At 39.2% G+C, this 23,699-nt stretch overlaps 1 protein-coding gene across 1 annotated transcript in view; it reads right to left on the bottom strand.

The window, feature by feature from the left end:
• ADAMTS12 (ADAM metallopeptidase with thrombospondin type 1 motif 12) overlaps positions 1 to 23,699 on the bottom strand; it is a 152,748-nt gene that overhangs the window by 26,646 nt on the left and 102,403 nt on the right. The window contains exons 14-17 of the mRNA XM_030470436.1: positions 16,896 to 17,016; positions 10,955 to 11,199; positions 9,412 to 9,553; positions 2,241 to 2,367 (exon numbers count right to left, since the gene is read on the bottom strand). Of these exons, the coding sequence (XP_030326296.1) occupies positions 2,241 to 2,367; positions 9,412 to 9,553; positions 10,955 to 11,199; positions 16,896 to 17,016 (635 nt within the window). The remainder of the gene's footprint in view (positions 1 to 2,240; positions 2,368 to 9,411; positions 9,554 to 10,954; positions 11,200 to 16,895; positions 17,017 to 23,699) is intronic.

Below are 23,699 nucleotides of genomic sequence, written 5' to 3'. Positions count from 1 at the left end.
TTTGTGACATTTTAAATATTTTATTTGTTTCGCACCAGATTCTTTTAGTAGGAAGTGAGGGAAAAATAAATGCAGACCAGCTAACAAACAAGCATGTTGAGACTTGAACTTCTCAGAAGCCTGTCACTTAAACAGTTTATAATTAACTTCCTGAAATGGATTAATGAGATAAGATCTGGTTGGGGCTGTTCAGCCTGGAGAAGAGAAGGCTGCATGGAGACCTCATAGCAGCCTTCCAGTATCTGAAAGGGGCCTCCAAGGATGCTGGAGAGGGAGTCTTCATCACGGGCTGTAGTGATAGGACAAGAGGTAATGGGTTTAAACTGAAACAGGGGAAGTTCAGGCTAGATATAAGGAAGAAGTTCTCTACTGTGAGGGCGGTGAGGCACTGGAACAGCTTGCCCAAAGAAGTGGTAAATGCTCCATCCCTGGCAGTGTTCAAGGCCAGGTTGGACAGAGCCTTGGGCAACATGGTTTAGTGTGAGGTGTCCCTGCCAATGGCAGGGGGGTTGGAACTAGATGATCTTAAGGTCCTTTCCAACCCTTTCTATTCTATGAGTCTATGATTCTATGTTATTTTTCGGCTGTAGCTACTGTTTGATAAATATTCTAATTCTGATTTAGTGGCTATATTCACTACAATATAGTAGCTATATTCATCATAGCATGTTTTCCATCAGCAGAATTTAGCAGATCATAGGAGGGAGGGTTATGCAAGAGAACTTCCTTCTTATTTTAGATAGGATGTTCCCATAAAGAACCTGGTTCACTGCTGGGATGTGCGAGATCATGTAACAGTTTGAGTTTCATGGCTGCAGCAGTAACCAAGGGTCCCCTGCAGTGTTGTGTTTAACAGTACTGTCCTGAACTCTAGCACACAATTTAGCCACCTCTCTACAGAACACTTGGTCTTTGGCAGCTTCATATGAGCGCTTTCTGAATAATGCAGTCACTTAGAACAAACGGGATAAATTGAGCTCATTTGGAACTTTGGAATAACTAGCACAGTTTATACTTGCTATAAATAAAAAACACCCCCAGGTATGTGGGTAGCCTCAGCTCTTAACTAGTCAACTAGTTAATAATTTTATCTACTATCAATTGATTTTCTATCAATCTACAAAGAATTACAAAATGATAGTAGTTTATGCTTTTAACAGTCATTTTTAGAGGCTGCAAGCGCAAAGATGCAATTCCCAGAGCAGGCATCATATCCTGTTGTGAAAATACTTGGAAACAACTAATTAAACCAACATCCATGCAGAATTCTTTACATTAAAGCTTCATGAAATTAATTGCTGGCAAATGTGACACAACACACTGTAAGGGAATCATTGTAATGACATTGATTTGATTCTGATTTAACTAGGATTACTTGGAAAAGACTCATATACCATTGCTAATAGCATATAAACAATTTCTGAAGACAACAAAAGAAGAAAGCAAGATGTTCTGGTACCTAAAGCATGAAAGTAAACCCAACATTGATTCCTTCCGCAAATCTGTGCCTATTTTACAAGCCCACAGTTCTGCTGTCACCTGGAATGTTTGCTGTGGTTAGTCTTCCTTACCCTATTCGCTAAAATGGTAGAACAGAAAAAACAGGTATGAAGACAAATTCAAATAATGTTATGGGAATAGAAACATGATTCCCATGTTATCACAGAATGAAGAAAGCTGCACTTTGCTGAAAGGAAAAAATGAGGAAGGACGTGATAAAAAGATGCCAAATAATAATAGTTATAAAGAATGTATAATATTTAGTTATATAAGTGGACATTTCCAATCCTCCTCCCTCACAAAAAGGACAAATGAGTCTTAAAAGCCACAAAAGGAAAAACAGCATCAGAAGGCTTAAAAAAAAAATCTCTGCAAGTTAGTTCTCAGTACACACAGTAATACCTTTTCACTTTAGCTAAGACAAGAATACAATTTTTAAAATAAGAAAAAATCTATATAGTTTTCAGGAACACATGCACCTAAACTAAACAAAAATACTATCTACACAGATGAGAGAGCAACCTCTGCCATTCCCAGGACAGACTGCTTGTAACTTGCCTCAGAAACCTCTTAGAGCAGCTCACTCCTAATTTGTCCATTACTGGGTTTCTGCCATCTTGCTCTGAAATGGTTGGGAGCTCTCACCCATAGATACCACACTAACCTGGTACTACGAACAACATCTTCATTTGAATCAGGCTGCTATTTAACACTACCAGAGCCCTCCCAGCATCTGTTACCTGGGTGGACAGTCTTTCTCATAACACTTCTTTTGCCGCCCGTTTGGCTGTATTGCTGGGTCGCAGAAGGAGTTTTTGATGGCTCCGCTTCCCTTCTGCATGCAGTGGGCAATCTGGCGCCGCACCCCTGCAACAGAAAGACACAAAAAAATGGAAGAGTAATCCCTGTAGGTTGGTATTTGCTGCAGAAATCCTCAAGGATGGGAAGTACACATTGGTCATACTCCACACCCCAAAATACAGTAACAGCTGTCAAAGTCAGTTCTGCTAAATGTCTGAACTAAGGCAGGTATGAATGTCCTTCAATATAGCCGAAAAGGAGTTAAGCAGCACTATTCTGGATCAGATAGCTCATAGAAAGCATCTTCCTGAATCTCAATTTAGTTGTCAGCCTCAAAAAGAGCTCCTGCAGGCCCTGAAGCAGGTTTAAAGAGCTATGAATGGTTCTTGGACTACCCACAGATAATAGGGAACACAGCAGCATCAGGCTGTTCACAGTAAGTGTATTTTTGTTGGTATTTCTGTACTTCTGGGAAGACTGTTTAAGCAGAATACAAACTGAACTACATGGGCAAAACTAAGAACAGTTATCCGTAGATAGTAATACTTGGGGAATATGAACATATACTTATTCATATTCCTCTATACAGCAATGTCCCCATGTGTCCTGGCTTTGGCTGTGATAGAAAATTAACTCTATCCGAGATGAAGCCAGGACACTATATATGGCAATTAAAATGTATTTCCTAAAAGTTCATGCTAGCATTATGGCTATCTTGCTTTAAGCAATTTTACAGCATTCCATTTTTCTTTCCTCTCGAAAATTTAACAATCATCTATGCATAAAAATAAATACAGAAAAACCAGAATACCAACTCTAATACTAGGAAATCCAAAGCTAGCAACAGAGGTAACTTGTGGTGGGAGAACCGAGCATGGATTGTGTGTGTGAAGGGGAAGGCTGCAGTCAGATATTACTGAAAAAGGCCTCAACAACACAGAAGGAAACTTTAATTCATATTTGGGTCATTCCACAGAAGCGGATGGAAACCTATATCCCTCTTTTTAGCACCTTAGGACATGAGGTATGTGAGGAAATGTTACAGCTTTTAGAGTACTTTAACACTTGTGACTGAGACACATAAGACAATTACAGACAACAGCACGGGGGTTGATGACTGAGACTCCTCTAATCATACATGAAGGTTGATTAACTAAAACAAGGATTAGTTTCACCTACAAGGGAGGATTAAGGGACGTCAGACCTGTACTCCACTAATACCCTTCGCTGAAGCTTCCAAGCTCCAGCTTGGAATCCAAGGGTTGATTATGTGGAAGTAGCTGCATGACTCTGCAGCGTGGCTGGACGTGGCACTCTCCTATTCCTAGGCAACTTCAAGCAGCAGAAAGCTTTTTTGTTCAGTGCTGGACTCCCAGGGAGCAGTGCTTTCTTTTATGCTATGAAAAATGTAACTGGAATAGTTGGCAATCTTCCTGCTAGTTGTAAACAAAGCAGTTCACAGAATTATGTTTCTGTCCCTTTCAAAATCAAAATATGTTGCTGTTACAAATGCAAGAGAACTGTTTAGCTTTGATACATGTTTTAGCGTCATTTCAGCTGCTGTAATTCACTTTAAAACCACTATAAACTTTTGCAAATGTTTTGTTTTGAGGCTCTCCATTCTCATAAAATATTTGCTGATCGCTGGCATCCATAAATTAATTTATTCACACAAACAATTTTTATTATGGAAGTTACGTGAACTCCCACTGTAGTTTCAAAATTTGGAAAGTTCTGGAATGGATGTACATATTTAAATAAGCTCTAAACGCACAGTTTTTTCATCATGACTATGTATGGTTCAGTTCCAAAAAGCTGTGAGGAATCCTATATGCACATACTGATACACACATATATGTGTGGTTATATACAGAATGACATAACGAAATGCTTCTTTTCATCTTGAGCAAGCTGAACTAGAAAACATTCCAGAAGTAGAAAACCAGTCACCTCGCACTGACCATGCCGTACCAAATATACACAGAGCTACGTAACTTAAATGTGTAATATCCTATTTAAGCCACAGATTAAAAATTCTAAATCTATTTAAAAATCAGTAAGATTTGAAATCTAAACACCATGTCTATACGGCTCTGGGAAGGTAGCTGTTTTCCTCCTCTTTTATATCTCTCTGACCTCAGTGCTAACAAGTCCACAGCTGTTTTGCATGCACAGAGATGCTGGCTGTATTCATCACGACACTGCCACTTGGTCATTATACCACTGCAAAGATCCTGCTTTTTCCTCTGGAGTTGGAACATCCATTCCTTCCTACTCACCTCAGCACTCATTTGTAGCCCTTCCCACACCCACGTTTTCTTTACAGAGAAGTGTACCATCACAGCTGTGTTAAGTGGTACCCCTCTGTACTAATTCATCCCTAATGCAGGATTTTTTAGATGGAAGGTGGACCCACTGGGCACCTGATTTCTCTCTTACTTTGGGGAAAAAGGTGCCAATTTAAAATTATTTGGGTGTGGAAGGTTTTTGAAACAGAGATTAGAAATCTGTTGGCTGCATAGCCTCAGTTTGGGCAAAAGTAAGGCTGAGTAGAATAAAAGTAAGGATCAGAAGCAAACATACAAAATGTGTATGCAAAAGAGAGTATTTGATTTTAAAACTAATTTGAACACATAATTATCAAAGTTGTGCATCAAATCAGATGCTCTGCCTGGAGTTGAATGGACAAATTTTATTCAGTGCATGCGCAAGTTATGCCCACAATGCAAGAGCCAACCCTTACATTCTTGGTGTTACAAAACTTAGACCCATAATAGAGAAGGAAAAGATAATGACCTTTGTTTCCTAAAATCAATGCTACAAGTTTGGTACTACATTTCAGCTCAGGAGCACCTGGAGGTAATTTTGCAAAGTAGCCCCGATAACAGTTGCGAAGGATTTAGAGGGCACATAACAATTAACCCCCAAACAAATCTTACAGTTAAGTCCTTTTGCAGAGCTTTGAGAATTTGTCAATTATTGATGTTATCTGTGGAGAAGTAAATTGTTGGGATTGCCTAATATGATCTCCCTTAGCTGTATCTGTGCTGTGCTTTGCCTCTTGTTACGTTCAATGTCACTCAAAGCTAGTTCTAGTTCATGATTAAAGCCTTTAGACAAGGACGAAGGACTTAAAATTTCTAATGGACCATTACTTAAATAAAAACCAATGGGTAGCTGGTCTAGAAAAAAACTCAGTAAAACATTTAAGTTAATCTTCCTATAAAAACAGCTTAAGGGCTTTACACTGCTGTCTTGACAGTAGGCTCTGAAGGGACAGGCTCTCAGCCAGAGAGTACAGCAGTTTGCAAGACACTGTCTGGTGTGCTCACATACTGACTGCAAAATAATTTCCTTCTGCATAAAGCAAATGGCAGGCAGAGAGTCAAACTGCCCTACAGTGAGGACAAAGCAAGGCTTATGATTTTTAATATAAACTATCCCCTTCAGCATTTTTTTGCCATGAAATGGGTTGCAATGTAATTACTAAAATACCTTCTACATTGCAAGTGGATATCAGGTATTGCAATGCGTTCTCCTTTTCCCTGCATGCATTATTAGAAAACATTGATTTTTCAGACAGTATTTTTTCCCTGTTAAATGGTGTTATTGTAGACTGGCCAGAGCCACTCTTTAAGACTACAAAAGACAGGGGCAGATGAAGGAAATGAAGGAAAACATAAGCACATCTGCGCCTTCTCTTTCTCAGTTGCAATGGAGTTGAGGAAGAATATGGGTCAAGGCAAGAGACCAAGAATATTTAGGAAAATATCTTTAGGGAGCTGCTATGGGTTAATTCTAAGAAGGGACAACTTCACCCTACAAAGACATTATTCATCATTGGGACCTTTTCCAGGTACACCTCCCTTGAATAAGGAGCTGTATCATAGGGCTAAAACCATATTTTTCATCTTAAGCCAGATGAGGCTTTCCTGAAAAAGACCATTTCTATGCCTGTAGCCCCATTTGTCCCCCTTAGCTTCACTCTCTTGGCTCCAGAAAGCATTTGTTTGTGTTTTCCGGATCTCTGTGGCTACAACAGGCCGAAGTGCCCTTGGATTTACTGCTGCCATACTGACCACTTGTGATGAGAGGCCCTATGCTGAATCTTTAGGTAGGTCCAGGTTTCACTTTTCTTGGCCCTCCCTTTTATCCTGAGTAACAATTGGTTTATTATTTACCAAATGATAATGGCAAAATTCTTTGAAGGTTATTTTACTTTAGTCTAAATAAATGCAACCTTTCTTATCTCCTTGACCCTCACTGCAGACTTGTCTTCAGTAGACTTGCTATGCAGCACACCCATAGAAGATGATCTTGTCTACTTCAATACACTTTTATCTCACAAACCTTTCAAAACTCTTCAACTGCCTGAGATTTGGCACAACAGGTCTGTTACTGCCAATGGCAATAAATTCTGAATCTAAACAGAGTGTACGTTCAGATAAAATCAATCTCATCATTCAAAGTCGGAAAGAAATTCTGTGGAAGTCAGAGAAAAGTCTTGCTTAATCCAGCAACACTGAGGACATTCAGCCCTTATTCTGCCTCCTGGCCCCAAACTGAACTGAACACAAAAATGCATAACTGTGTGAGATTTTCTGGTTCTCGGTCAAAAATCATGACCATGCCCACATTCCCTGCTAAAAGTAGCAAGACTTTAGAGTTTCCAAATTTCCATATGATGAAGAGGTAACATTTTCCAAACGCACCTTCCATGCTGCTCCAGGTATTTTTGCTGATGTGTTTATGCTCTGACCATCCGGGCATAAACATCAGATTAAGCATTGGGTACCTGCAGAAAACTGCAGACAGACTGTAATATCAGAGCTCCCCTGGTTCAAGTGATGCACTGAAGCTCTGTGCTAGGGTTTCCCTTTTTTTCTGGGCAGGAAGTAAGCAACAATACCCTGACTGCATCATATATTAGCAGATTACATCCTCCTTTAGACCTGTTCAGTTACTTTTAGAAATGTCTGTATCTCAGATGAAAGAGAGCAAAGGGTCTATTAATTTATTTTCTCCTGTACATGAAGGAATGCAGAGAATTGGGAAGGTTTCTGTGCAGTTTTTGAGCTATGATGCACCTCTTGGCTCCCCTGCCATCTCATGTCGGTAAATCCACAATCTTGCCTGAAACATATCATTTCTGCTTATGCAAAGCGAAAGCCAATGTGCTCAAGAAACATTTATTAAGAACCCAAAGACAGCAAACAGGGGAAGCCACTTATTAAATAAAAACTGAAAAAAAAACCCAAACCATATCCTGCAGTGTTTTATTTAAGTAATCCATGTGGCAGTTAGAAATCAAAGTCAAGTCACACAGCTCTTTAGCAAGAAGATAGTACATAGGAACACAATTTACTTAGTGAGAAACAGTTCTGGGAAAAGTGCAGCTGATGTAAAAAACCAAAAAACCCAAACGAACAAAAACCCACATAAAACCCAAACAAAACCAAACAAACAAAAAAATCAACCCAAAACCAAAAACCGATACCAGAACATAATAAACAGCCTAGTAAGATTCCCTCCCTCCCCCCTCTTCTGTTCTCATGCCAATTGCTACATTAAACACTATTTACAACTGGGTATCAGAACTAAAACATGCAATTAAGGAAAACACTTGTTTTGGGTACCTATTTAAACAAAAGGTTGGGTTTTCCCCACTAAACGGAATGCACATGTTGTTTTGTGCAGACTCTTCTCAAACAACCAAACAAAACACATCCCAAAAAACCCCCAAGCAAGGAAAAACCCACAAAAAACCCACCACAAATATCTGCATAAACATATATATATACAGATGTACAAACATCTTTGTAATATGCCTTTTATATATATTTATTTTTATAATATAGGAATGTTATTGGAACAGGGTAGTTTACACCAGCATTCTAAAATTCTTCTTTTAATCTAAGATTAAGGGCATATAATGCCCTTTATTCAAACTACTGAAATTGTATTATTATAGTGTCTTCCCTGACAGGAAAGATTAACAAATTGTTATTCCTGTAATCAACACTGCTTCTAGATTCCCATCGAGATTTGTTATATTTGTTTGTCTTTTTCTTCCGGAAAGTAGTTAATGAAAGCACTAATTATCAAAAAACACTGGCAATACCCTATCATTAGAACGAGAAAAGGCTTGTTTTGTGTTGTATGTCCAATGACTGTAACATTAATCTTCTACTGTTCTGTACAGTTTTCACACAGACAGTAAAAGAACACAGTTCCCAACCTATCTTCAAGACTCTTCTGTTTTTTGAAACTTAAGAACTAATTCAGATGGAAGGCTGCAATCTCTTCCCCCCAAAGTACAGATCTCCTTTCACACACATTTTTCTCATCTTTTAAACATCATTCCTGCAGAGGATGGATAAAAACCTTTAACTTTTGTAAGGAAACCGTCAGTCTTTTTACCATTATTGATCTACTGCAAGCATTAACTTCATCTCACTGGTCTGTTAACTACTTTAAATAAAGTTTTCCCGCTAGCATTTTCTGTCTATTACCAAAGGCAAACTTCTGGACCTGTTCTCAGATCCTACTTCATGGTCATCACTCTGCTTGTCTCGTTTAACATGGTGCACAGAACTACATATAACTGCAGCTGTTCCAAAGCCACTGTACTGAGAGTGGCAAAGGCATGTCAGTTCTCAAGACTGATTTAAAGAAAATACCTATTGAGAAATGCCCAAAAACCACTGCTACTTATCAAGGCAGGACAGAAATGAAGAACGTTTTTTGTAGTTGACATATTGGATAGACTCAGTAGGGAAACTGGACTAGGTCATAGATTAGTAAGTGCTGGGAAACAAGGTTACTGTGAACAATATTGACAACAAATTATGAGGAAACTGTAGTCTTTCATTTTGGTTGACAGAGTTTGAGAATCTCACAGCAGGTGTTACAGAAACCTATTTGCCTTAAATGATTTAATAACATTTTATTTTAAAGCCAAAATACATTACTGTGACCATGTGATCGGATTTCCCACCAAATGCAGATTAAAGAACCTTACCTCTTTGAGGATGCTGTCTGGACAACTTAAAGATAAGATCTGCCAGTTATGAAGACAAACAGTAACAGAAAAAGAAAGTGAAGAATTACCTCTTCCACAGGTAACACTGCAGGCTGTCCAGTCTCCATACTGCCAAAAATACTCTGGCTCTCCAATCTCATTCTCATGACTTTCTTCTTTACGTACAGTATATTCATACTTGATTCCAGGATTAGTTTCTTGAAAAAGTAGCTGGAAAAAGAGTATGGTTTATTTAATTACCTATGATATTAATAAGCTACCGGCCCAAAGCTTTCAAAGCATGACAACAGAAGAATCAGCAAGGTTTAAAGCAGCCCATTTTGGAGCCTAGTATGAGTTCAGAAAAGCAGACTGGCAAAACTTCCATTTGTGTGCTGACACTGGCACATATGTATCTTTCTAAGACACAGTTGTTTCTCATGCGCTTTTGCAAGCAGTAAGTGGGAGTAAGTGGGTCAGCATAATTGGTATCCTATTGACTGTAAGAAAAGATAAGGCAAAGACCATCCAGGACACTGTCTGGATGTGCTGCTGATTAAAAGCCATTGCCTATCACCATTGTAAATTATAATTTCCCTACCCTTCTGACACATCTGCTACAAAACAGCCACTAGGTCAGAAAATTTCAGACTTTATTCAGACACTTCCTGAATATTAATTTTAGTGTCCTGGATTAAGAAGGAAAATTCCAATTAAGAAGAGCCACACAAGAAATTCACCAGTTGTTGACGAGAGGGAGAAAAGAGAAACATCGGTTGAACTTGATGATCTTAAAGGTCTTTTCCAACCTAGCTGATTCTGTGATTCTATGATCACTAAGGGAAAAAAAACATCAGCAACGAACTTCTACTCTTCATCCTAATTGTTTCCTTGACCATGTTACTGACAGTGAAGATCTGATCTTCTCATCAGACATTCAAAGTGTGAAAGTGGTTTACCATCACACCCCTAATACTTCTAATTGCATGGTGGATACACAGGTAAACACGCCAGGAAAGATACACTCAGAGAACAAAGTGTAAATTTTTACAGAATTAACAGAAGCTGGTTACGTTTAAGTTAGAATCTCTAAAGCAACATAAAAGAAACAAAAGGGAGCAATCTCAATGGATACTAAATGGATCCATTTCACTAATCATAAACGTCCACCTATGTAATGCTGCATTTTCTTGGTCAGTGCAAGCTGTCACGGCTCTCAGCCTTCCCTAGCTCTCACTACTCACAGCCTGACAGCAGTTTCCTTTTTGTGATAAATAGTAACTGAGTCTGGTTCACACTACAGCCACATGTTGGTCTAACCTGGCACAAGATGCAAGGAAGTTTGGGCAAAGGACTGACAAACTACAGATGGCAGGATCCCTATCCTAGTGGCAGCACTGGATTATACCAGCTTCTAATAATCATCGGACTGTGGCACTGGACATGTATTTTTAGGCAGAACGAACAACCCTCTAAAGCAAAATGTTTATTTCTCTCCAAAATAGCTAACTTGATTTTTGCATGATGGCATGCTATTAGACTGGTTTATATAAAAATATATGTATTTTCCCAGCCTCAGCACATTCTGCTGCCATTCAAACCCAGCAAGTTCCGTGGTGATCCCCTATTTACCTGAATCCATATTGATTCATTGGTGGGTCCTGGGGCAGTCAGATTTTCTAGATCCCCTGTTCTGTCATACTGAAATATCGTGCCGGCCACTTTGTATTCCCCATTCCACTGGATGATAAAGCCTCCATTCAGGTAATATTTTTCTGGGTCTTTGCTTCGCACAGCAAGGAAGTTTCCTGCTTCTGCAACCTCCATGACTTTTATTCCCCTTGCACCTTTCGGAATTAGCCCAATATCAACGTATCCTAAGAGACAAGAAAGGTTCATGGAGGCGAATAACAAAAATATCATTGCATTTTACTTATGTATAAGATTATCAAAATTAGAACTTTGCTTAAAAGTATATACAAATGTGCTATCACAGAGCTTGTATTTCAGCTAGTTAATAGTGTCACTTTCCAAGTCAGGTTTTCTAGTATCAGCTGGGGAATACAAACACATGTTCTGTTTAGGCAATGACAGTGGCATTTAGAAGGGATATGGAGGTGAATGATTTTCTGAGCTGCACCAGGGGAAACCTACTTCACAGCTGAGCATCAGCATCTCCATAACCACACCCAAGGGTTCTGGCATACCACAGCGTGAGTCATCTGGAGAAATGCCAGGGAGTCCCAGCAAGATAGAGTCTGTTGTGGGAAAGGCCTTTCCAATTTGCAAGGAATGTTTTCATCTGTCACCAGCACCCTGGTATGTACGTAATTCCATGTACCTTCTTTTAAGTCATTTAACTTCTCCATGACTGTTTCCCATAGATAGCCTTGCTTCAAAAAGCTCAATGCCATTCAAACACCTCCAATTACTACGATCAGTTGAACACATTTTTATAAACTACTGATTTTCATAAGGAAGTTCAACAGCTTTTCATGCATAAAATTGTCTATAAAAAGAGATTTTTAGTATGTGTGTCAAGAACAAACCCAGCGCATCTTACAGAATTTTGTTTGCACCACAGGCAATATGTGACATCAGGCTCTGTTCTCACCTTACAGGGAACTGCTACTGCTATTGCTACTGAACTGTAAAAATAGGTAGTACACATAGCAATTTGAACAGAAACTCTGATAGCTTTCTTGGTATTGTTCTTGGTTGGGCTTTTAGAATTGGATGGATGACAGCTCTATAAGCAGGTGCCCTGGGAGTGTGAGTTGCAGTTTGTGCTCATTTACTTCAGGATTGGAACATATGTTGTACATACTTATATGCTGTACAACAACCTACTGTAGTAAATAAGTGCTCCGAAGTCTTCACCTGCTGAATTTCCTTGCAGCTCTTTTGTGGGCTGGCAAGTATTGGTTCTAATGTCTAATACATTGTTTATGGTACAATAAAAGGATCTGTCTACCTCAGACCGTTCTTTATTATACTAATAATACATAATTCTAACCTCCTTGCTCCTGGCAATTAATGTTCAAGAGGGAGAGCTCTCAGGATGTCACCTTCTGCAAGTTTCTCAGACTGACTGTGGAAATCAAACTTTTCATAAGTGAAGGGAATAACAATATCTGGAGGATTACTGAATAACTTCTATTATAGGAAACCAGTGGTCTAGGCCTATTACAAATATCCAAGGCATAATGATTCTCCCAAATGTTCTATTCATTTAGATATCTTATAAACGCAGTGTGTGACCATGTAACCAAAGACTTGATTAGAAGGCATACTCGCAAGTCAGCCAAATTAACACAGCATGGAAAATCTTAATTGTGTCACATCCTCACAGTTTAGCTTTGCAATGCTGGTGTCCTTTTCCAGGTGAGTTTTTGGTTGGCCTTTTTTTTTTTTTTTTGATAGAATTAGAATAACATTTGTTCAAAACACAAAGTATAAAAACAATAAAATATATTTTTCCTTCTGTTGTAACATAAAATGTGTATCCTCTGAAGTTTTTGCATAATTATGTTTGTCTGAGTCACCTGCTGTTGCTCATAAGCCTGATTTTAAATGTATTGCAACTATCTGGTCATAGATGTTATATTTGCTCAGTGTACCACACTCACTTTTCCCTGGCCCTTGCTTTTTTGATTAGCTAAATTACCTTCTGATACCCCAGAACCTCAGACTAATTCCCAGTGAATGTTACCTGCTTTTGAAAGCAAACCTTATCAGCAGCAAGCTTTTGAGTTTGTCACTCAACACAGTAAATTTTTGTTTAAAAGGATATGGATGGTGTTTATATAATTGTTCATGGTTATATGGTTTCATCTGATAAGGATCGAGAGATCTGAGGTTCAATAACAGTCAAAATGTCAGCTAACCTACCTGCTGTGCTCATTAAATCCTGGAGCATCCATATTGTGGCTGCTATCACACACCCGTGAGATGGCAACTCTCAGACGCTATTGATCTTTCCCTTTTTAATTAAAATCAAATCTATATGCTCCTAACACGGACAAGAGTACAACATGAATAAATTCACGCAACCCTTGTTGTAGGCACAGCTCTATCAGCACTGAAGAACTTGTTTCTCTTTTCCCATTACTGCGAGAGAGGAGTAATTTCACTCAGGTTGTCGGCACAGTATTGCAGACGAGATGATAATCAGATGTGGCTATTCCTCCTTATCACAACAGCTCCCATCTTGCTCTCCAGTTTATTGTTTCTGCAAGCTTCTCTGTCTTAAACATACATGTTCCCAAGGCATGATTTTACTCTAAGCTAGGCTCTGGGCACTACCATAAGAATATCATGTGGAAAACAGCACCGGCTCCCGGTGGCATACTATGTTTGCAAGTCAAGGTAGGTTGCATACAGCTTCCAGAGGGAGCACTGCAGTGTGTGATGGTAATCGGGAAAAGAATTATAGTCTAGAGACAGTATCCTAAGTGAGGATCCAGGAGACCTTTCAGTCTCCCACATCAACATTTGTATCATGGCTATGCCCAGACTCCATCTAGGGGTTAGGTTCAGGCATGTGCCAGATCTATGTGTGCACTTCGGTTGCATGAAAAGGAAACAAGGGTAGCAGGAAGACCATGGCAGATGCTGATTCATTGCCAGCCACGTGGGTTAGGAGATAATGGGACCAGTATAAACCTCCAGGTTAGGGTGAGTACAGCCACAGTTTTCTTGTTTACCTATCACTGCTAAAATTTTGCCCTTCACAAACAAAAGGGTGAAGACAGGACAATTACCCATCCTCCTGACCACCACTTGTTACCTAGCCTCTCCTCCTTCCCAGGCAGATCCCTTTGTCTGATCCTCACATCCTCAGTCCCCCTTTTTGTTATCCATTTACTCCACACTCCCTGCACTTGCCACATTCCTACACCTGTGTCCCTTGTGCCTTTCTCCTACTCCAACACTTCTCATCCAGCAACACAATTTATTCTCTTTCCAAAAGAGTTTCCACACCTTGCAAACATTCTGCTGTACACAGTAACGCTCCTTCGCAGTTATCAAACAACATCAGTAAGAACAAGGATTTAGTTTATTTAGTTCATTAGGATTAGTATTTATTTTAAATACTCTACCTAGAAATAAAAGCTAGATGACTTCTACCTTAACAACAGGAGAGCTCGTGACTTCTTTGTCCAGGCCTAGACCTTGTTTTTCAAAGGCCTGCTCATCTTGCAACCTTTCTGCTGTAAAAGTTCATCTGAAGCAGCTTAAAAGATTTCAAATGAAACTCCTGAAAATGAGGTGCAGGCCAGGCACTTGCTAATATTAGTGCCAACAGCCAAAGCTGTTTGTACACATCAGATCTCTGATTTGTTTTCTATCATGAAACTCTAATGTAGTCCATTACACAGATGATGCTGCCATTCCTTTCGCTGTTTTGGGAGCTCCTTGACTGCTATTCCCATTTTGTATCCACAGGAAAGATAAATGATTTTTTAAAAAATCCAAGTAATAATAAAATATAAAAATATTTTTAAACCTTTCTTTCTGAGCATGAGGCAGTAAGACTTCAGGTAAAAGTGATCACCCTGCCCTGCAGTGAAAGGCTGACTTATTCAAACTCTTTTCTAGCATATCATTAGTCTGACCTGGCACCCTCACTTGCAGACAGAATACACACTGTTGCAGCACCAGACACAAGAAGGGCCCTGCTGAACTTAGGTTTTGAATAAAGCTTTCACTCAAAATATACTAGCTTTGATTTTTTATCTCTCTGTGCCACTAAGCACAGCAAAACTCTTCAAATCTTCCTTGTCAGTGACTGGAAGCATGCTTTGATCCAGTTTTGTTACCTGTACCGAATTTATGAGCCTGAAGTCTTCACATTTACATAAACTGTTCATTAGCCACTCTGCCATAAATCTGTACTGCAAGGCAGAACAGCACAGTACCTATCTATCTGACACAAAAAGAAGCCAGACATTGTAAATAAAACCATTTCCTTTTCTCAATTTAACACCTGTGAACATCAACAAGATCCACATGTTATCTTACAAGCTAAAAAGCCCACCAACCTCTGCCTTTCCTGACACTTTTCCTTATTTCATCAGCAATGGAGTTAATGTCTGTAGAAGGGGAAAGAATCTGCAAAATCAACCAATTCTTTACTGACTCTAAAAAAAGCAATGAAATAATTTTATTTAACATTCAGTATCCCTTAGCAGTATGTGTCAGTGAGGCTTATTGAATCTTGGGGCAAGGAAAAACTAAGTGAAGATAAAACACAAAATGAATTTAAATAAAGTAAGAGGCACTTATCCTTCCATGTGTTACTTTTAAGGAAAATTGTTATTTGAAAATAAACCTCACATCATCTGCAGCCTTGGTAAACCCACACATCACCAAAGGCAGAGTGAAATTTAGAGTAGCAGAAGCAAAAGGTCAGAGGCTGGAGGATTACTGTAGTACTGGAGGAGAGGGAGCTCTATTTTCCTTTGTAACTCTCACAAATATACGTAACCTGTGCTGCTGCCATGCTGCAGCTGGTTGCAGGTCATTTTCACAGTTCACCTGTGGGATACGATGCAGAGGAGAGCAAATCCATGTACACAGTACAGAAAAAACCCTGAAATATTTTAAGTGCTTTTCCCCAATCTTTGGAAAACCCTATCAAATCTTATCAGCTGTAAATTATTAGCACAGGTCATATTTGTGCAAATCAGAATTATTTTATTAAAAAAAATCCCAACAGAAACTCAAAGCCAAAACCTCACTGCTGTTTCTCCCTCCTTACTAGCATGATACCAATTACTGCTCTTGAGAATTCCCATCTCTGCACCAGCCTTTTTCTTTGGCCACAGACCTTGCCCTAAACACACTCTCCAGTGTCCTGTCTTCTCACATCTCCCCCTCCTGTCCTCATTTTGCCTGCAAAGCTGCTCATCCTGCTGTCTCTTCAGCTCACCGCCATGGTTCTCATTCAGTTTTAGTCTTCCACTCTCTCAACTCTCCAGCTCCCACTCATCCCACACAAGGTAATTAAAAGCCTGAATGTCTCACTACTGTCAGCAAAGAAAGGCTCAAATGATTCAGACCATGTTAACGGTGCAGGGAGTTACTTTTCAAGCCAGAGGCATCTAAAGAAACATTTACAGCAACCAGAAGTGCAAAGTTCTGCATTAGGAAGAGGTGGTGCACGGTCAGTATAGCAAGTGGTATCAGATTTATGACACTTAGAAATGAATCCTCACACCACTTACCCCAGCATTTTCTTGGTGCACTACACTGTCCAGAGATTTGGTCCATTTTCCAAGAGGTAAATTACAATGATTTTGTAAATACACTTGCTATTTTGGGTTTTATTATTATCTGTGTTAAGTGCGTACGGCCTGTTGGTCTCTGACATAATTTTTATTATACAAGGTGAACTTAAAAAGCACCGACCACAGATCTTTTCTGGCAGAAGCATCATTCACTGTGAAACATCCATTTACAATTTCCTAAGCAAATCGATCATTCAGTTTGCTGTGAGAAGTACTTAATCCTTTTTACATAGAGAAATAACTTCACCAACTGAAGAGTTTAAAAGAAGAGCCCATTTTACCAAATCCTTCAGTTTGATTAAACATCATCTTCACTGTATGACAAGCAGAGCCGTCTCCCAGGCAAACTCCACACTGATCTTCAGTTGCATTGGAATTTATCTCATAATCACAGCCAACAGCCTAGGAGGAAAAACAGTTTCAGAATAAATGTGGCCTCCACCATGAAATACTCAAAGCTCCAATATCACTGCCTTTGGTTACACTGCTCCTCAAACCTCATGTATCACTGCTCCTTTAAGAAGGGAGAGAACCCATTTTGTAGAAGAGCATATATCCTACATAAAGAAACTAATAGTAGAGATTGCTATATCTAGGTCAAGGTCGTGTATTATATGAAAGTGAAAAACAAACAAACAAGCAACAACCCGCCACCATGTCATGAAACATACAGTAGTGACCAGTTACTTGAGATGGAAATGTGCCACCCAAATGGCCTCAACATCTAGGACTGGCCAATACATCTAGGATTTGTGTCTGCTTTCTTATGCTGTAGAAGCATCCACGAATTCCCAACAATACAATGCAATAAAAAGAACTGAAATCATTGCTCAGCCTTTTGTGGCTGTCAGACAGTGCAAAACCTCTACTGCACTCAAACCATCTGTCAAAGAGAAACTCTTCAGCAGGCATGAGCGTTTATAGCCGTGACAGCTGTGTCTCCAGCTTGCCAGCATGGGAAAATGGGTCAAGATAAAGTTCTGGTAAAGACTGATTTTCCAGTTCATGCTTGCTACAGGGAGAAAGTAGAGAAAAATTTATTCATAATGAGCCAGTAGAAAACTTCTTCCTTGCCCAAACAAAAAATTATGTGCACTAATGTTTTTAAACTTCAACAAAATCTTCATTTTCAGGTGGTTTTTGCCTCTCTTTAAAAACTAGCAAGATTGCAGAACAGTTTAATGTCCAACACTTAATGGTTGTTAATAGTATTTAAGATATCTGGAGGCCTGTGATTTAGAGGAATGGCTGTAAGTCTGATGGTATGTAAAGGTTTTCTCAGCTGATTTTTCTCAGTATAAGCTTTCAAGTGCAATACCTGGCAACTTGCCTTACACCACCTGTAAGATGTATGAAAATCTCGGTATCCCCTCTTTTCATTTGGATCTTATTTTACCTTCAGTACCTCAGCTACTGTAATCTTCTATAAGCTTCTAACAAGAAAATCCACATATTAAACTAATCTAGGTATAAAGGCTGCTGCAAGTCTCTTAATATTTTTCTGTCATTTGCAGCTTCAGAAACACCTGAACTTTTCCTCCATGTACCAGTGATTTAATGAGCAGCTACAGAAGCTGCAAAAACAGAAGCACATAAAGGCCTCAAATTACAAATGGTGTTAAACCATGTCACCTGCATTTTTACAAAGGATTCAGATAGCCAGCACCTTTAATACCCACTCTGAAAAATAATGGCTATGCCAAGAAGTTCTGCATCAGCCTCAGCTTCTCGCTCCTTTCAGAGAAGGCTACTTTCAAAAAGGGGAAGTTTTGTAATGTTTTTCACACAGACACAACTCAGCACCAAGGACCACGTTTACGAGCAGTACAGAATGTTACAGAGATAAGCACACATTAAGAAGGTAGCTACCTTTTTGACTCCAAGCATGTAGCTATTCAACCAAGGATGGATTTAATGAAGTATTCAAAGTACACAGACACCACTGCGATAAGTGCAGGATGTTTCTTTATCTTGCCAAGAGTTCAGATCTGACTCTCCACCTGCTATCTACAGATGCACTGCAGTTTATATTTAACACTTCCTAAGAATTTAAAGAGGTGTGTAGCTGTTTTCTTAAAGAGATGCATTCTGCAGCGTATTTACTATACTACCAGTACATTTGTTAATCATCTACAAACAGTTAGTAAAGTCATTATTATCAGGTTTGTTATTAGACCAGAGGAGTAACCAGCCTCTCTGAGGAGTCCTGAAAGTTCACGTTTATTTTCCATTTTACCCACATATTCACTATTAAACAGAAAGTTGGGGAAAATCTGGAACTGGAACCCTTGCACTTCATGTTTTGCTATTATAAAATATTATTGAGTGTTTTGGAGTGTCTCTTTAAACTTCTTTTAAAAAAACTACATCTTCAAATAGTATAAATTTTGCCGTATTAGTATTTTCTGGTAGAAAATGAGTGTTCTTGAAAAGGCTTCTGTCCAGCTTTATTTACTGTTCATGCTTGTTTGAGTGGTTGCATCCAGAACTAATTTATTTGGTTCCCACTGTCAATCAAACATTTTGAAAGGAACATCACTGAACATATTTCCCTTGTTAGTAAAAATCCCCAAACGCTGAACAAATTAATCCCGAACTACTGCACTGGCACAAGCAAATGAGTGGGGTGGCAGCTTCACAGTATCATCACTTTCCTGTCTTTGGGGTGTCAATTAACACCTCTGCATGGGCCATACTCTCTATCAGCTCAGTCAGAATCAGCTCAAGTTTCCTCTAGCATCCATGACATCAAAATATGGGATCGCTATGACATGAAGGGAATCCTTTGCCTGCCCCTTCCAGTTTTAACCACGGAAGCTTGTATTTTGTTTTTCCTCTGACATTTGAAACAGTTTGGATCTGATCAGATTTCAGTCTTACCTACGCATGGTGGCACTGCAGACAACTGTGGCAGGGCAGGCAATTTACTGTGTTAGAGTAAATAAAGCCTTCACTTTATTCCCCAGCTCTGGGGCACTACTGGTGGTGCGATGACCTTTAGAGCTAGCAACAGGGCCTTTTCTTACAAGGCCAGTAATAAACATCACAAAGTGTATATTCTGATGTGTCAGACTAAACAGCAGTCATTCATTCTAAATACATTTACATGAACTTTAATTTCCACTGGAGCAGTTTTACTTTCCCACTCCAGTGAGTAACACATTATTTCTGTCATCCATTAGATTAATTTCTAAATACTTCCTCCTCCCTTTTACTTGCTTTCCTCATTCTTCTGATTCTTCTGTATATGCAGTAGCCATATTTTCTATAACTGCTTTAAATAATCATGTGCCTCAACTTTCATGCTAAATTGCCTGTTAAAAGCGATCTGGAGACTAAATGCAGGTTATAAAACAAGACACGAAATAGCAGCAATTAGGCTCTAAATCTTTTGCACACATGCTTCCCTGTGCTCCCTCTGCCAGTGAAACATGCTGTGCTACAGCAACCACTGTGTGCCATAGCAGGCGCAGTACAAATCAGCACCCCTTCATGCAGCCCTTTGCCATTGCCCCATTCACTAAGAGCCTTTTGGAGAGACTGGATTTATTTCTGGGCCCAGCACACAGCGTGGAGGCAGAAATAATGACTCGAATTGCCTTGCTACATTACAGGAAGGAGAAACGATTTCCTTCCTGCTGCCCACTGACTAAAGGAAAAGACAGAGATATTACCCTTTTGCTACTTCAAAAGGAAGAGAGTTTTGTGTCAGATTGGTAGCTGGGGGTAGATACAAAAAGTCTTTGCTTTTGCTGAATGGTACGGTCAGGGCGTATTGAATATCAAAGTTGTGTGAATGCCACATTGAGCTTTTAAGCTCTTCCTTCTGTCTGTCTGTCTGTCTCCCCCACTGGTCTCCAAATAAAGAAATCATGTTCATTTCATGTTAGCCATGGCATTGCCTTAAATAGGGAGAAACGTGCCCTGATGTGCCTATTTCTCTTACAATTTGCCTACATGGGTCTGAATCAATGTCCTGCTGGGCTAGCAGTGGGATAAGGAGATAGACCATAGTGAGAGGCAGCAAAGCTACTACAAAAAATCTGAGATGTGCAATCTGCCTTTCAGCAAAAGAAAACAAAATAGCAACACATTTTCCTCCCTAGTAGTACACAGCTGTGTAATTCTCCAATACAATGTTAGTCTCTCAACATAACAATTGTGAATTACCACAGAGAACAGCTCACAGATTTGCATGACTGAAGGTCATTTACGCCTATTAAAATTCTGTTTGGAAAATGAATGCTTGCTAGAAACAGCAGACATGCCAGGTCCTCCACCCACAATGTCTGCCCATTCTCAGTGCACACACCACGTACATCTCCACTTTTAGATGATGCCATGGCTTGAATTTAACCAAACTCCTCAGTCACGTATACATCAGTGCTCAAGCAACATACTCTGGTGGAAGTATCTTTGCTTATTAACACTGGGGGAGCAACAGACTGCTCTAGTAAGAATTTGAGTGCACTTGTGATGTATAATTTAAAACACAGGAAGATAGGCTATGTGCTTTAAAGATCTTCTAAATAAAGGGGAAAAGTGACACTCAAAGGATGAGTATAGAGGAGTACGACTAAATAGCAAACTACTCATGGTATTTCTTGATGATTTTAGATTAAATTACTGACAGATCTTGTTGACTCTCTCCACTGCAGGCTGTTTATCAGTCAGACATCATGACACAATGTGGTCTAAGCAGATACCTGAAGGAAGGCCAGGCTAGGTTCAAATACAATAAAAAGATTTAGGGGACTCCATTGCTCATCTCCTTATTAGCTGCTCCACCTGGAACAAAACATGTTTGTAACTGAAGGCATGTAGATTTGAGACACCACTTTGCAGCCACTGGCTCCAGCACTCAGTGATTTAACAGCATTGCACGTGCTTAGGCAAATCCTCTTCTGTGTAAGGAAAAAGCTGAGAGAAGACCCAGCTATTGTATATGCCAGACCTTCAATCAGTTAATATTTCTAGCTTGTCTTTGAATTGACGAGGCAAGTTCTAAAGGAATACCATACCAACAACACCTGACTAGTAAGGCTTCCTTCTGCACAGAGGCATAGGCAGAACTTCTAAAAGATTAGAACCCAAATATTGGACAAATTGCAAGGACCAAGTGGATCAGCACTAGCGTCTGTCTGCTCAATTTCAGACCTAAGAAGTGAAGTGTTATTTTAGCTCTAAGAAGAAATGTGAAGTGCTTTTGTGAGATACAGTACTGAAAGGCAGAACAACACTTTAATAGACATTGCCACTAATGTTTGTGAGCACCTTTTTCACATCATTAGCAACATGTTGCTATTGGAGTACAACAATGACGTACCAGACTAATTATATTAAATGCATTTCCAGATTTATTCACTGTGACTTGTAATGTACGTATTGTGTTTAACTAGCTGGACTAAAGTGCTAGTGAATTATATGGCACACTTGAAAATGCTTCTCTTCAAGTGTTATATTGGGTACCTATTTCAGATAAAAGCACACTGCCTTTTAGAAATGTGAGCTATTTGGGTTATATTCATAATTTGGTCTCATTTGTGGCAGTTGCATGATTATATTGTTCACTCCATGATTCTGACTCTAGTTAAATCTGTTTGTCATAAGATGTGAAGCAGCAGTCAACATGTGAAATGCTGGCAAAACTATTTATGATAGCACCAGTACCTTGGGTGAATTTTTTTAGAAAGGCTTTGAGTCCGCAGAACTATTAATGCTAAAGTATATCCAGTATCTAGAAACCGCAATTAGAATTAGCTTTCCTTTCACCTCTGACTTACCTATTCTGATTAATTAAATTTTGCTGTTTCTAACAGGTATAAATTTGACTGTCACAGGCAAGGTTCAATACAGAAGGCATATGGAAACTAAAATTACCATAGTGATCCCAGTCCACTTGGGCTGGAAATCAGAAAATGGAAGTGCAACATCACAAAGACAGCCTTTCGAGTGTAGCACTTGGCCTCTTCCAAGGTCAAAAGCAGTGATATGGTATGCAGCATTTACTACACGTTTCAGTTTGCTAATGATGTGTTTCCACCTGTCCTGAACTGTTCAAGTCCAGGTCAGGTCTTCCACCATCATAGTTAAAAGGCCCATCCTGGTCTCAGCAAAGTCAAGCAGAATCTCTTCACTGTGAATTTGAGCAGGATCCTGGTAACCCCTTTTCACAAATGCATGCCCTGCTAGGAAAGCCTGAAACAAATCTTTTATTGCTGCTCTCTTGAGGCACTGGCATTCTACCAAAATAGAAAGTCCTCAGAGAGGGTATACCAATGACCTATTAAAAATGCAGAGTTTCCATCACTAGAAGTCTTCAAGAAAAGAATGCAAAAAATGTGACAAAAGGAACGTGATTCTCTAAAGAGATGAAACACGACTTCTTGAAGTCCCATCTGGTTGCACTTGTATATGATAAAATGACCTAAGACATACAATCCCAAGCTCTGTACAGTAAGCTAATATAGTTTCCACAAGACACCAAGTCCTGCTTTTGTTTCTAAAGATGTTAAAAGCAAAAAAGCTATCAGGCTTAAAGGGGTACAGCATACAAATCCCCAGTTTGAAAAAATAAACTGTTATTGTAAATACATCCCCTACAAGTAAAGTACTCATTTTATTTATGAGAAATTCACTAAAACCTAATTCACTAAATTAGGGATGTGCGTATTACAGAATTTACAAGAACACACCTTCAAATACCACAAACAAACACATCATCCTAGCAACCTACTATCAAGATGCAGAATATGCAGAGAATGTTATACTTATTCTTCACTTCTGAACTATATACTCTGTGTTTGCCTGTTATTTCATTGTACAGCATTATTGAAGTTATTGTTTTAAATGAAAATAATTTTTACTGCCCTGAAGTGCAAACGCCTGATCCTGTAACAAGTCAGTTCAGAACTCCTACATAATGCGTAATGTTAAACTGCATTTTCATAAAAAAACACAGGGAGTGGTAACACCAATTAGAACCCTAAAGCTACAATCCTTTGTGAAAACATCTCATAGAAACAAACACATTTTCTTAAATTGATGTTTTAGAATAATGGAAGAAGAAAAGAGGAATTAAAATG

The sequence above is a fragment of the Strigops habroptila genome, chromosome Z, assembly GCF_004027225.2.
Source record: "Strigops habroptila isolate Jane chromosome Z, bStrHab1.2.pri, whole genome shotgun sequence".
NCBI classification, from domain to species: Eukaryota; Metazoa; Chordata; class Aves; order Psittaciformes; family Psittacidae; genus Strigops; species Strigops habroptila.
Note: the sequence above shows the minus strand (reverse complement) of the source record. Positions and strands in the feature narration are given on the sequence as shown.